Source organism: Emys orbicularis, chromosome 5 (genome assembly GCF_028017835.1).
Source record: "Emys orbicularis isolate rEmyOrb1 chromosome 5, rEmyOrb1.hap1, whole genome shotgun sequence".
NCBI lineage: Eukaryota > Metazoa > Chordata > Testudines > Emydidae > Emys > Emys orbicularis.
In genome coordinates this window covers 24,961,137-24,976,750 of record NC_088687.1, presented here as the reverse complement: position 1 = coordinate 24,976,750, position 15,614 = coordinate 24,961,137, and the positions used below count along the sequence as shown (strand labels likewise).

At 42.6% G+C, this 15,614-nt stretch overlaps 1 protein-coding gene across 1 annotated transcript in view; it reads right to left on the bottom strand.

Moving 5' to 3' along the window:
* The window catches only part of FAM13A (family with sequence similarity 13 member A), a 185,732-nt gene that overhangs the window by 13,131 nt on the left and 156,987 nt on the right, over positions 1–15,614 (bottom strand). The window contains exons 14-18 of the mRNA XM_065404718.1: positions 14,017–14,167; positions 4,300–4,513; positions 2,496–2,634; positions 1,398–1,479; positions 1,050–1,270 (exon numbers count right to left, since the gene is read on the bottom strand). Of these exons, the coding sequence (XP_065260790.1) occupies positions 1,050–1,270; positions 1,398–1,479; positions 2,496–2,634; positions 4,300–4,513; positions 14,017–14,167 (807 nt within the window). The remainder of the gene's footprint in view (positions 1–1,049; positions 1,271–1,397; positions 1,480–2,495; positions 2,635–4,299; positions 4,514–14,016; positions 14,168–15,614) is intronic.

The following is a 15,614-nucleotide window of genomic DNA, read 5'->3' as shown; positions in this document are numbered from 1 at the left end:
TCAAGGGGATTCATTAGTTTTTACCGTGCTTAGAAAATTTAAAGTGCTATATAATTGTTAAGGTTTATTATTTATTTTGATGTAAGAGGACATATCAGTGTAAATCTTTCACGAGACACTTGTCCTTCGAATCCAACCCCAGACATTCTTTTGTCCCATCACTGCACCCAATATCACAGTAGCCCCCCACAGAACAAGCACTTTTGAAATCTCTCAACTTGCAGCTTTTTGTCCTGCAAATCCGAAGCAATGAGAGAATTCTGTCTGCACCTTTTCTAAAAGCAGTCGTCAAGGATTACATTTTTGTTTTTCAGAAAAAGGTTTTGCTTAGATGACATGTCAGCGAACTCAAGGCCTTAATGTACAAGGCTATCAACATTTCAGGAACTAGCTACATCAGACCGAGACAATCACCCTCAGAGACAACCATGTAGCTAACAGGGCCAGATATGAAACTCTTAAGAGTGGAGATAAAGTGCCCTCAGACAAGGGTGATCGACTTTGAATGAGCTAGCAGGAAAGATAAGACTAAGCCAAAGCATGCCCATCTTCAGAAAGTGCGAAAAGACCCACGTGATTTGCCTAAGCCTTCCCGTCATAACAGAAGATAGGGAAACCCAAACATGAGAAGGGGGAACCCAGAAACAAAAGCACATCAAACACTTCTTGGAACCTGGGAGAGGCAAAAAACAAAATCCATTATGAAATTCAATGTGGATAGTTCTTTGAGAATCAAAATGATCAATTCCGTACTTCAACCCTCTGGTGAGAGATGCCACAGAAAAACGAGAGAAAGAGAAAGAAAGACTAAGCATGACCAATGTAGTATCATAATTAAAGATTATTTGACAAAAATTGATGTTACAGTGCTCCAGTGAAAAGTAAAACTACTTTAAAAACGTTGTATGTTATACATATATCAATATCACTAGATTCTAAACTCAGCAGTTTGCAAGATCTTGCATGGATTTCAGAAGCTGTCATACAGCTGTGCATTACAGGATTGTATTTGAAGTCCTGACACCCAACCTGACCTGCATACACTGTACCTTAATGTCCTCCGGCCGGTTCGTCTCTGCTCGTTTTTCTTGCAGCTTCTTCTGGATGGAGTCTAAGGTCACCTCCACCGCAGGTTTTGCAGATTTATCAGACAGATCTTGCTTCTTGTCATCTTCCTTCTCAAGCTGTGACCCGAAGCTCTTGGGGAGTGTGTTGCTCCGCTGGCGCATCACAGGAGCCAGATCTTCTTCCGATATCTTTAGTTTTGACTCTAGATGGATTTTTTGGGATGGGGATGGAAAAACAGAATATTTTCAGTTCCTGGATAAGAGATCCATGAAGCATTTCAAGATAGGTCAAAGTCAATCTAGGACATTTTCCTCCTGCCAGTTACTCACCTTTAAGCTGCTTCCGAAATTTTGCCAGTTCATTTGTCCATTTCAGCACCTCTAGGTTGGCTGCTTTGTCACTGTGGGAAGGCTAGAGGAAGAGAACAGAAATCCACAGTGAAATCATTCTGAAGAGAGCGGGGAGAGAACCTCAAACCGAGATCTGTATAAATAGGTTTACTGCCTACAGCAGAGGTTTGGCCATAGCAGAGGGAGCCAGGAACTTCTGCTTTCCAATCACAAGTCTATTTATTAACTCCCTCTGTGGCTTGGGGCTACTTTCTTAAAATTTCCTGCCTCAGTTTCTCCCTCTGTAAAACATGGATAACAACTCTCATGCAAGGGCGCTGGAAGGGTTAATTCATGTGTGTAAAGCACTCTGAAGGTGGAAAGTACGAGATATTATATTGTAAAGGAGAAACACTGAATCATCACTGCCATCTGCAGCAGCTGCCAAACAAGGAAGGAGGGCGCTCTTCCTGTCTGGTGCCAACTTTTCCTAACACAGACAAGACTGTTTCAGAACTAACCTTTTCTGGTTAAATCACTAGCAAATGTGGGGGTGTGTGAATCTATTCTCCCTTACAAAGCTTCCTGTGCATCAGAAGAAAACATCAGCAGTGATTGGAGAACAGTTCACATGTGCTGCTCAGCAGCACTTTGCAAGGGTGCAGGAACCAGAGTCAAGGAGCGCATTCCCCATCCCTCCCGAGTACATGAGTACGCTGGAGTTACTGCTTTCCCCAGAGTGAGAACCTCACTAAAACACCATGTGCGTCCCATCAGCCCAACTGTCAATAAAGAAGAGGTTTAACTTAGCCATTCTCTCACACAGTTACCAGCTTTGGGCAGATTTACTAAACAGGTAATAAAAATCCTAACAGTTTCTTAGATTACTTCCTGCATGCACTCCCAGCACCTAATGCTTTAGAAGGGAATTCACTTGGCGGTGCTAACACATGAATATGTGCTTTCCGTTGGTTGTGTGGCAGCTCCACCTCCCTCTGTTTCCAGGTACTCGGGCTGTATCTGAAAATCTCCCCTGAAGACCTTGTCAGCTTGGGCTCTATTCATTTGCTTACATATGCTCACTTGCGAAGAACTTACTCTGTATTTCCTCTCCTCCTCAAATCTGTCCTCAAACTTCCTGATCTTCTTCTTAAGCCCCTGAATCCTCCGGGTCAGCTGTGTAGGTGTCAGATCCTCTCGGTCATCTTCACAAGATCCTAAAGAAGAACTCCGTCTCCTGTAGGGAGCACAGAATGCAGTCAGATCCTATGCAAGCAGCCAGCGTACATCTGCATGCACAGAGGGTCAATTACACCTGATTGTAAGTACACCTCTACCCCAATATAATGCAACCCGATATAACACGAATTCGGATATAATGCGGTAAAGCAGTGCTGGGGGGGGGGGGGGGTGTGTGGCTGCGCACTCCGGCGGATCAAAGCAAGTTCGATATAATGCAGTTTCACCTATAATGCGGTAAGATTTTTTTGGCTCCCGAGGACAGCGTTATATCGGGGTAGAGGTGTACATTTCAACTCCTGTGGACATCATGAAGCCAAATTCAGGCATGATGTAATTGATAGTTAAAGGGCTAGCATCCAGGAGCAGCGAGACCAAGAAATGGGGTTTTAGTCTCTTTGTGTTGAAGGTGATTGAAGATTGAGGATGAGTAGGTTGACCGTTTGCTGCGATTCAGAAGAAACTAAGCAGGGAATTTAGGAGAAAGCAGGCCCACCAACTTGCTCTCTAAAATGAGGTACAAGACCTGAAGATTAGCTGGCCAACTCCAGAGACGTGATGGAGAACTGGTAACTGGCCCTCCCTCCAGAAGCCAGGCTTCCTGCAAGGGAGGGGAGTTTGGGGAGGCTGAGAGGGAGGTGAGGGAATATTCTCACATTATTCATTGTCCAGAGTTTAAACATTTCCCAACGAGCAGGAGCTCTGAATAAAAACACCTGAATGTCAATGATGAGCCACTCCTGCATCACTACTTCCAGGGTATTTCGTACTTCTGGAGTGGTTCAAGTTACTTCACCTTTAGCCCTCATGCTAAAACAAGAGTAACAACACCTGGGATGAGCTACAATTGGGCCCAAATGCATAGCCTATGATGTGCTATTGTTCAGACTGAATTTAAAAATATAAGTACATATATATGACGTGGAACTGATAATAAAAATGGGGGCAGGGGAGTGTCTACATTTGTTTTGCCATTCTTTGCCAGAATTTCCACTAGATTTGTCATACTCCCAGGTCCGAATTATTTCCATTTAAAAAAACCCTCTGATCTCAGACCACATTTCAGCAGGGAGAAAGTTTTTATGAGCAAATTATAAATCCCTTAAAATACATATTGACCAGTATGTAGGATATCACAACACAGTTTTCACCACGCCACTACCTGGGCAACCTCCTCCTCCTCATTAGCATTTCAAGTGCTTTTTATCAGAGGATGACCTCAAAGCCTTTTATACAGGAGGGTAAATTCCATTATTCCCATGTCATAGATGAAGAAACCTGGGGCACACAAAGTTAAGTGACTTTTCCAAAGCAACACAGAGAGTCAATGGCAGAGCTGGGAATCCAATCAGGTGTCCACTGCATTGTATTGCCTCTCTGTAATGACAGACACATTGCAGCAAGATGCGACAGCCTCCTTATTGTGACAGAAGTATCCTGGGTACCCAGACATGAACCTGGAAGCCACCACTAGAAATCATTGCAATAGCAAGTGAGGAGGCTTCTGTCGGTGGGGATCACCAGCCCCACCCACACAGCGGGTCACATGGCATTATCTTGCTAAACGAGATGCTGCTCATTACCACTCTGTAGTCCTTTGCTACTGGGCAGCGCTGGGAGCAAAGCCTGCAGCTCAGATGGCCGCTGTGAAACCACCACCTACCTCATGAATGAATGGGAGTCAGGAGGGGAGGGAGGCACTTCTGTATCATCCAGGTACTGCTGGCTTTGCCCATAAGCATAGAAACGAGGAGACAGCATTGGATCGCTGTCCTCATCCAGAAGCTGCCGAATTAGACATCCGGCCTGTGGGGACAGGTGAGCTTCGTCGGAGTCTAAGCCATCTCGTTCCCTGGAGGAGAAAGCTGGGACGGGCTCTGGAAATCAATTGAAACCACTCAATGAAAATGAGCTTTAATTTTCCTTATTCTAAATGCATTCAATGATCTCCACAGACATGGGCCAGTTTTTAAAGCCATATTTGTCTCAACTTTCCCCCTCCTTTAGAGAGAGGGCCTGATTCTTCACTGGCTGGCACCCGTGGTCACCCTTTACTTGTGTGCAAAGCGAGTGCAGGAGGAGTGTGAAATGCTACCAGATCGGAACGGGAGCATGCTGCACAGGTGCATATGACTACACAAGGTGCCAGGCAGGGGAGAACTAAGCCCTAAATCTGGTCAGTCACCACTGCTCATTGATTCCAATAGACACTAAACCTGACAGCACCTTCCCCCTTTGCTGTCCAAACCTTTGGGGCAGGAACTGAACAGACTTGAATATACTCAGGTATAAAGGAGGTAACTCAGGGCGGCAGAACAGTACATGCAGGAGGAATCAATTGATTCACAAGATGTGCAAATGCCATAAATGATTAACAGGGTGATCCCAATGTTGTAAACCCCCCCATCCTTCCCCACCTTATCCCCTCCCTGCTTTATGATACCCCCAATCACTGCATCATGGCTAACAGTCGACTTTTATCTCATGGGAGCATGGTTCAGATCTTACTATTTTGTTCTGTGGTGTGCCTCGCCTACTACAGCTGTAAAAGTGTTAACAACAATAAATCATCCGGGCTCAATCATTCTCACATTAAAACAAACAAACAAACAAAAAAACGACGACACCTGGAGCCACCCAGTCTCTCTCACACTAGCACGGCTAATAAATCTCCCATCCACGGGTTGAATTAATCGGCTGACGGTAAAAGGAACCATCTCGGAAGACTGGGGGTGTGAGAAAGGGAAATCTGTTTTGGGAATGCCGATTAGCATACTGGAACAAACCGAAAAAAATCATTTCAATCCCGTGCTCACTCTGTCCAGATGCCATAAGGGGTCTAACATTCTCTGTTCAGATAGTTTACTAAGCTGGTTTGCATGCTCCTACTTAGCACCACAGGATTAGACGATCTAAGAGTTGTGCTTTGAACATGCAATTCTAACGAGAAGTTCTGAAGTCAAATAAAAAAGTTAGAAAAAACATCAAATAGTGAGTGATGAATCATTGGAAAGGGCCTTAAAACAGCTATAGAATCATCTGCTTCCTGCGGATACAGGCTCTGATCCTGATCTTATACCAATGAGAGAGATCAGGCCTTTTTATTTTGTAAATTTTGAAAAACGTAGCACTTCCATTTACTGCATAAAGTTACATTTCCGTGTTCCTATCCTCTTGTAAAACCACCGTGTGGCCCATTAGGTTTAAGGTACTCCACTGTCCTCTGCATTACTGAATTCAAGGGAATACTCAATTCAGTACCAACTGGGGTGTAAAGCATTTTACATTATTTATGCATCAAAGGCTAGATGTAGCCTCACTGGCATGGGAATGTAAATTGCACCCCTCTGCCTCAAAGACTGATGCTGTTCCCAGAAGGTTAAGTCACTCCTGAAGGAATGGTAGGTGGTATTCGCACAATGGCCCTTTTCTAGGGGTCTGAGATGGAAAAGGCAAACCTTCACTTGTGGCCAGACTCCAGAAAAGCCCAAAAGGACCCCAGTTGCAGAGAAGATGCACTGATTCGGCTGTGATGGATGTGTAATTTTTTTTAAACCACAACACATGTGTACATCATGTTACCACTAGTGTGTTTTTTATATATATATATATATATATATAGGGCCCTCTCAAATTCATCACCATGAAAAATGCATCACAGACCGTGAAATCTGGTCTTTTGGCTATTTTTACCCTATACTGTACAGATTTCACGGGGGAGACCAGCGTTTCTCAAACTGGGGGTCCCAACCCAAAAGAGGGTTGTTGGGGGAGTCGCAAGGTTACTGTAGGGGGTTGCCACCCTCACTTCTATGCTGCCTTCAGAGCTGGGTGGCCAGAGAGCAGTGGCTGTTGGCCAGGTGCCCAGCTCTGAAGGCAGCGCCCCACCCCCAAGCAGCACAGAAGTAACGGTTGCAATACCATACCATGCCACTCTTACTTCTGTGCTGCTGCCTTCAGAGTTGGGTCAGGATCCCTACAGTTACAACACCATGAACTTTCAGATTTAAATATCTGAAATCATGAAATTTACTATTTTTAAAATCCCATGACCGTAAAATTGACCAAAATGGACCCTGAATTTGGTAGGGCCCTATATATATGTAAACTTCAGTTCCCTTGCATAATCTCTGCAGCAAATGTTTTCTAAATTGCCTGATCCTGAAGGAACCCAATAATAAAGAGAGAGAAAATACAGAGGCTTAAGGTTAAAAAATAAACCCACAATCTACAAGCCCTTGAATCAAACTTTGATGATTCGGAGCCATACACATTCCAGAATCCAACTATTTTCCTGAATTTTAACACAGCCCAATGTTTCAGAAAGGTCTTTTGAGACCCTGTGGTAGTGAAATGTGGAAACTAATGTCCAGTATAAAAGGGGCATCCTTTGATTCCCCACCCTCACTGGTCAAGTTACTCTCATATAATTCTTCCAGCGATCCCTCTTCCCATCATGGAGAATTAACAACTTTAGAGTAGGACTTTCTAAAATAAGAAGTATTTGGGTGATTTACAGTCAGTGGGATTAGCATTATGCCTTGCTGGGATTTAGAAGGGAAAAAATGAGGGCAAAAAGGAATGCATATAGTTGTAAACAAACTCAGCTACTACCAAACCTGTGAACAAAGATGTATGTGACTTTGTCCTGAGGTAGATTTACATTCCAGATATCAGGTACCATAAAAAGTATCATAATGACTCAAGAGGGCTCTGAGATAAGCGGTTTTACAGTCAGCAGTGACTGAGGCATGTACGGTACCACTATTAATTTCAAATACAGATGAAAAGCTGAAATGGACATTCTAAAGGAGAATGGGTCAGAAAGGGGGAGAAGAAGGAAGTCCTAAAAGGAAAGAAAGTTTGAAACTTGGATGGAACAAATGGCAGCTACAGAAAACTGACTATTTCCCACTTTCATTCCTCCAGGTCTTGACTCTTTGGGTTAGTTGTTCCATTTGCAGTATATAATATTTAGAAAAAATTAGATCAGGAGGTCAAAATGGCTAACAAAGCCTGAACAGAAACGGAGCAAGTAGCAAAGGAACACATGATCTGCTGTATGGAATCAGATCAATGAATGGTCCAACTGGTCCAGTATCTCATTTCCCATAATGGTTAGTGCCAAATGCTCCTTGTCATGCACAATTATAGAATAACTGACCCAAAGGGGAAGGTTCCTCCTAGTCCCTCTCAGTTAGTGGTTGGCTTATGGCCTGAAGCATGAGGATTTGTATCATTTATGTGTTTATCTTACCTAATGTAACACTCTCATAATGGAAGCTCTCATTACCTATATAAACAACTAAGACTTTACGAAACCTGCTAAGTTCTTGGACTGGATAAGTTCCACAGGTTATTTATGTGTTGTGTTAAAAATATTTTCTCTTATCACTTTTACATATACTTTCAGCTTTACTGAATGTCCCTTGTCCCTGTGTGAGTAAAAAGGTGAATAGGAGTGCTCTATCTATCTTCTCTAAGCCATTGATTAATTTGAATACCTTTATCATGTCTCCTCTTATTCACCTTCTCTCTCAACTAAACAGTGCCAGTCTTGTCAACCTCTCCTCCATAGGGGAGTCTCTCCATGCCTCTAACCAGCAACCAGAGCACTTCTATTTTAGGATATCTTTTTTCATTCTTCAGTAATAAGGGACATGCATAAGGGAAGAAATTACTTAGAGATTGTGCACATGGGTGTAAACACTTCAGAGTGTCTATGTATGAACATTCTATTTGTTGGTTTGGAACTTCCATTTCAATTCCTTTAGCCTTGCCTCTTTCGAGTTTGTGTGGAAAAGGCAAACGTTAGTATTATGTTTGTAGCCTTCACTCTCCTCTTCAATACCGGTATAATATTACCTTTCATAGTCCCAAAACTAATCTGCCATTGAAGCTTTCAGCCACCTGTTGTGCATGCGTGCAACTCTGTAGGTGCACATATATATGTTACCATGTTACCGCTTTAATAAATGGCCATAGGAAGGATAAGTGATGTTCTTCAGTTGACAATAACAGTATTTTAATCAAGAGGTGTGGAGAACGCAGTGTAGTGGTCTCTAGGCTGAAGAAATTTATATGGTTATCTCAAGACCATCTGTTATCTTCTTATAGGGAATTGTTTATATTTTTATTTTGTTTACCCTCACAAAATTCATGTGGTCCTCTGCAGGACGAAACATCACCTAAGCATATTTAAAATACCTATGCATACAGATGCAAATGCAGTTGCAAAATGGATTCATACACTGAACAATGATATCTAAAGTGCTGTACCAGTATTTCTTAAAGGAGACAGATATCTGACCAAAACATGAAGGCCAGATTTTCAGATAGTGTAAACTGGTGAAGCAACTGAACTATACCAATTTTTATCAGCTGGGGTGCTGCCCTAAATTCCATTTGAAAACGCAGAAGAAAATGAAGGGAATTAAAATGATCTTTTAAAATTAATTAATACAGTTTTAAAGTGTAACATACATACTAGTTTTATAATGAATGAAATGTGCTGTATCAGTAGAGAAAATAACTATTTTTATTTTAAAAAATATTATTATACTGTGGCCTCTCTTAGTGTATCAAAATAATATATAGCCCTAATGAAGCATCACCACATCTTAGCTCAGGGATAAAAAAAAATTTCTATTAAAGAAGTCAAATTCACACTATGCCTAATGTACCCATGTTTATATTTTGTTAACACAATAACGAATCATCATAATAAATGATGATAAAAATATAAGTACTATTTGTTGCAAGTAACTATATGGTGAGGAGAAATTACCAAATAGAGTAAAATTACATTTATTTCATTTCTGTTTATAACAGTGAGAAAATACAAGGGAATTTATCACCTTTAGATTGGTTACATTAAAAACAAGTCCCTTTAAATATGTTATTAATAACACTGTTGATTAACCAAATAATGAATTTTAAAAACTCAATTTACTGGTAATTATTTATGCCCTTTGTTGATCATTTTTTGTTCATTTTCAGGTTCTTAGTGGTGCAATGTTTCTGTTTTCAACACTGCAGGAGAATGTTTATTTGTTTAAAAATGCCTGTTTTCACTGTAATTAGAAAAATAAGGTGAAAACACTGCTGTTGATTGTGGGTTTTGTAAAATATTTTTATTACAAAATCTGGTCTAAATTTTAGTTTATAGTGTTCTTTTAATACTCTAGTGCAAGATAAATAAGGCAAAGTAGACAGCAAACTGGGGGACAGACAATTTGGGTCATCCCAGCAATATTTCACTTTCTCATTGAAAAAAACATGACTAGCCTTAGGCAAGTGGGAACATTACATATCATTAGTTGTTCTCACTATCATTTTTTCATTGTGGTAACGGGTGGGGGAGTAGGTTTGGGGCCCAAACTAGTAAAGTTTTGAGGTAATTTTGCAAAGCAATGTTAGACTATGAAAGCAGCAGGGTGTCCCTTCCACTCCTGGCAGTTTGATCCACCACGACTAGATTAAAATCCTTTGTGGTGGGAGCGGTTCTGGAAACGCTCTGTTTTATTTGTTGCAGGCCTGCACAGACTCACTGACTTTGCAGGCTACCCTAGCAGTCACAAACAGCCCAGTACAGAATGCATTTACAGGCAGCAGAGATGAGCTGCAGGGCCAGTGTTGCTCTTTATGAAATGCATTTTATCTGTGCCTCACCTTAGCATTTGATGCAGAAACAGCCCAGTTCACCCACTGCGTGCTCTGAGAATAAAACCCGCTCAATTTGTGTCAACTGAAGGTATCCTATAAAATCATGGCATCTCTGCAGAGCAATAGCTTCTTTTTTCAATGCCTATGGGCACCACAGTGAAATTCATTCTGGTGCAAGGGGCCGGTGCAAGACCCTCCATACTCTAAGCCCTGAAGGGGCTGCACCAGAGTGCCTGTGCACACCCTATGTAGCACAAGACTGGTCTGTGTGCCAGCTATGTGGGGATGGTCCAGGGAGGGCCCACATCAGGAGCTGCAGATTGTTTTTATGCAGATCCACTGGCTCCAGCCCTTGAGAGTTTGCAGCTGCTACTCTAGCTGAATGGTAGCCCTTGTGTGTCTATGGGGGGGTGAGGGGAGGGAGGATTACACCTCTCCAAACTCCTCTTGCATAGGACCCAAATAGTCAGTCTTTATGCAGACAGAACAAATGTCACCCCATGTGGGGATGACCATTCTGTGTGTGAGGGCCTGTCCACAGAGAAAGTTAATCAGCAACAACGCCACATGTAGACTAGCCCCAAATCTGACTTCATTCTAGCTGCCAAGTGGGCCACCTCCGTAGACCGCTTAGATCAGACCAAGGAGCACAGAGGGGAAGGGGGGGGGGGGGGGAGAGGGTCACAGAGCTATCCATGCATTCTGAAGTCACAGCGGTCCCAAAGATGAACATTTCTAACCTGATGCTGATCTCAGGTGGGCTGGATAATTGGTACTTTGTGTCTCCACCCCCAAAAGATACTCAGTGGTAACAGTCACAGTTCTAGTGAAGTGCCTGGAAGAATGCCCTGAGGGAGAGAGAGACTAATTTGCGTTAAGAAATTGTGGTTTAAATATGATGAGATTTAGTCTGTGTGTGTAAAGGTAAGAGAACAGTAGCCATTCCCCACACAAGACTATCTTGTAGAACTGTTTTCATATCTGCTTCCCCTCAGACCTTTCCTAAGAATTTTAATTGGAGGCTGGGATCCCTGGAGATGAAGGGAACCTCAGCTACTGAATTTGTGTTCACAAGCCAATTATGAGCCGCTCCACCAGAAACCTAGTGTTCTGTGGCTTCTGTGGCTTCTGAATACCTAACAGTGTATACAATCAGGAGTACACAATGCTAGAATTTCACAGGCAGTCCAAACCACAACCTGAGCTGCTTTCCTAAGGAATTGGCCATTTCACTGATTTTAAGGGCAGATTCTGAGCTCAGTTACATCAGAACTGAATAGAACACAAAGATGAACACTGTTACTGTATTTGAATTTGGAAGATTTTGCTGTTTACCATGGAAGTGAGCAGAGCTGCAGTGCCAATTCAGAGGAAGAGGGAGGACATGCAGGCATGTACACTGCCACGTGGGTCAGACTGCCCAGATCATAAGAATAGGGGCCAGACTGTGAACCCCTTACTCATATTTGTGAGCAGTGACTTACGAGTCATCTCACAGACAAAATCTGGCTCTAGATGTGGAAATTATGTCTGAGTTTGGGCTAGCATCTTCCTCTTTTTAGCCACTGCCAGACTGATTACACGTTCATAGCTGAAATGGGTTCAAAGTCTCCTGCTCACCAAGACACAGAAGCCACCATTTTCCTGCACTCGTACTGCAACTACAAAATGGTGACATTTGGAGACAACTGACATATGTCTCACCTGCTCTGGCTGTCCCTTTTGCCAAACTCGTCTTCCATCACATATGTGTTTTAAACAGGAAGGAGGAAGAAAAACAGTCTGAAAGAAGTGCTTTTAAAATACACACACACACACACACACACACACACACACACACACACACACACAACACACACACACACACACACACACACACACACACACACACACACACACACACCCCTTTCATTTTCATGAAAATGGTCCACAGTCCCTGTGCAAGTCAGAGCATCTCCAGAAAAGTTCTTTGTATCGGAACTAAAGCTTGTATCACGAGGTGGGACAGTTTCTGGGAGCCAAGCTTACCAGTCTATTCTCCCCTTGAGGCATACATATGACTCCGTTAATGTCAATGGGAGTTACGCGCAGGCATCAAGGAAAGAAAATAATCTTTATTTCAAAAGGTTCAAGTGACAGCAGAATACACAGGGGAGATTCTTGCCTCTGTCACCTTTAAAAACACAAAAACTTCTATGCTTGTCCAAACCCTTCAGGTTATGGCTAATTAGAATCCCAATAAAATATAATGAATCAGAGGTCTCTGGGGAGACTTCCTTGTAGTACGTGCTGCCCTTTAATCAGATGTGTTGTACATGATGATATCATCTAGGGAATTCCCAGGCTGGAGGTGGGGGTGGAGAAATTCAATGCCACTGAAGGTAGCTGGTGGCCTGACTTTGAATCAGGAGCACCCACTGCTACTGGTTTGGTCTGCCCAGCCCCACACTGTCATCACTAGTCCCTCCTGCATGGAAAGCAGAAGACATGTGTCACGTAGGCTGTGGAACCAGGAACAAAGAACCTGGCCATTGTCAACATGCTGCACTGCTCACAGGTTTTGTTTTTCAGAGTAGCAGATGCCTGTTACACACTTGTCTGTCTTTCTCTCTCTTTTTTTAAACACTCTTTTTCTATACCAAGAGCCCCTCCCAATCCACGCCTGCCAAGTTTCAGGACTAACAACAAAAGCACACTCACTTGCACACTGGAGAAAGGGATATAGGCAGGAATCATAATTGATCTGATCCAAAAAGATGCTGAGCGTCTTCAACTCCTCTTGATGTCAGTGGCAGTGGAGTTGCTCAGCATCTCTCAGGATTGGGCCCAAAATGTGTAATTCAACAAATATGCATTAAAAAAGAGTTATTTTTCTTAGCAACGTGGCCCCTTAGCATCACTGGGATAGACCAGAATGCCTGGCCATTTTGCTGACAGGAAAATGCTAATTATAATAGGTGGCTCCCCTCCCCACAAACATGCAGCATATATGGTGTAAATTACTCAGGAGTATGATTTCAGTGTTTATTTACATGCAATGTAAACAATAAACAAACAACTCCTGCATTAATCTCTGCAAAGTGCTATACTGAAAAGATCATTGAGTGCATCTGAATATAGGTAACCTATTAACGAAGTCAGTGCAAAAAAACCTCCGGAAAACCGAACTAAGACACAGCATTAAGATATTTGAACTGCAAGCAACTTAACATCACTTTTTTACCTGGTGAATAGAATTCTACATGGAGTATAACACAGACTAGGGAAGCACTGACCCTAAGGACCAGTAAAGTCCAGGAAATAGAACAGTCTTTCTTGAACCCTGATTTTCATATCTATGTAGGATGGGAGTGGGAAGGGGTAGCACAGGGAGAAAGCAGGATATTCTTTTCTGTCTATAAAATACTCAGTTTTGCTTAAGTAGGATCCAGCTCCTCACTAGCCTGGGCTGCAAAACACCATGAAAAGAATAATCCTTAATCAGAAAGGAAGAATCATTGCAAGAAAGGAGCAAACACATTCTCCCACCTTTCCCTAAATTACAATCAGACTTGGCACCAATCCAATATTCCATTTCCAGTTTCTCCAGACTTCAGATCAAAATACATTTCCTGTTGTTTTTGGCCAGGCACTATAAGCCCAAAGATACGCCCACCCCACTCATGTTCCCCTCATTCTCTCTTTCTGTGTCATACCAGCAAGCACACAACTGTACCTTCCCAGCTGTTGTCATCGCACAAGGCTGTCAAGTCCAGCCGAGGCACTTCTGAGACGAAGCTATCTTCCTGACCATCAGCATCTTGGTTCCTCTGTAATTTGGTTTCGGGAATGCTCGGGTGCTCCTGAATCTTCATGCTCGAAATCTGCTATAATCCCAAACACACAGCAAAAAAAGAAGAAGAAAAAAAAAGTAATGTTCAGAGGGAGGTAAAAAATACCTATAGCTGCAGCAACAAGTGTGTTCCTTTAAGCTAAAGATCAAAAACAAACAGTCCACAATGTTTCCAGCTCAGAAACTAAATTCCCAGTTCAGTGACCCCGAAATGCTAACTGGTCACTCACACTGGCAAAAACATCCGTCCATCTGCTTTCCTTGATCTTTTCCTTGTTTAGAAAGCCACAAGGAGCTCCTTTGGCTGTTTGTCCAGACAACTGCATGCAGCTGAAAAAAGCCTCGAATCATTGACTGGGAAGAACAGGGATGGAGGGGGGAAGAGAGGGTGGGTGCGTTTCCTTAAAGAAGTGAAACTCTTTGGAACATCAACAAAAATGCCGCTGTTGTTGCTAAGGCTACAGTAGCAACATGGTGTCTTTTAAAAGCAGCTGTCGCTGCTCCTGAGGCAGCAGCAGCTCTGGAGAGCGAGAAGCGCAGGCCCCGTACACGAACGCTCTCTCTCATGCAGGCTGTGCAGGCTCAGATCAATTAGTGCCAGCTAAGCTGTGCTGGCTGCACATGCCCTGATTTCCTGTGGTTGTTTGCTAGCTGGGCGTGGGGAGAGCAGAACTATTTATGGAGGAGCTCTGGGCATTAAAAGCAATGTTGCGCAATTCTAAACGGCAGTAGGGTTTGGCATCGCAGCTGGAAGTAGTGCGGACCCTGGGAAAAAGCCAAACAAATGCAGGGAAAGAGCAAGTATCCTTTTTTTTTAAAAGCACACAACCTGCTGTCAAGTAAGTGATCCATAATTTATATCTAGCAGGAAGCAACTGCTGCTTGCTTCACTATTATTCACCCACTGAATACTACATAGGCTGCGTGTTCATGCAGAAATCACTGCTATTCTCCCACTCCAGATACACTGCAACTGTGTGTGCATAACAGCATATATGCTGTGTGCAGACACAGTGTATATCACCTTCTGATCTCCTGAATAGTTCTGTTACTATCAGACAAAGTAGAGGAGCTGTCCCTGAGGGCTGCTAACGCACAGGAATCTGAACAGTTTTGAATAATGATCTTCAGAACTACTCAGAATGGGGTGGACAGAGAAAAGAGAAAGTAAAGCACGTATGTATGTATATACACCTATACAAACACAGAGCATTCAGAGTGGGCAGTAGTAATATATACATATATATATATATATATACACACACACACACACACAGTAGTGATAATATATACATAAACTGTTACATAATACTTGATTTCAGTAAGCATAGTTTATTCTTAACTGATAGATCATAGTGAAGTAGGTAACTGACAAGCAGAATGTTAAAAACAAACAAAAAGCCCTTCTAGCAATCCAGTGAGTGATATAGAGTAGCACAAATTATGATACTGAGAGTTTGTGTGTCCAAAAAACTTGACTC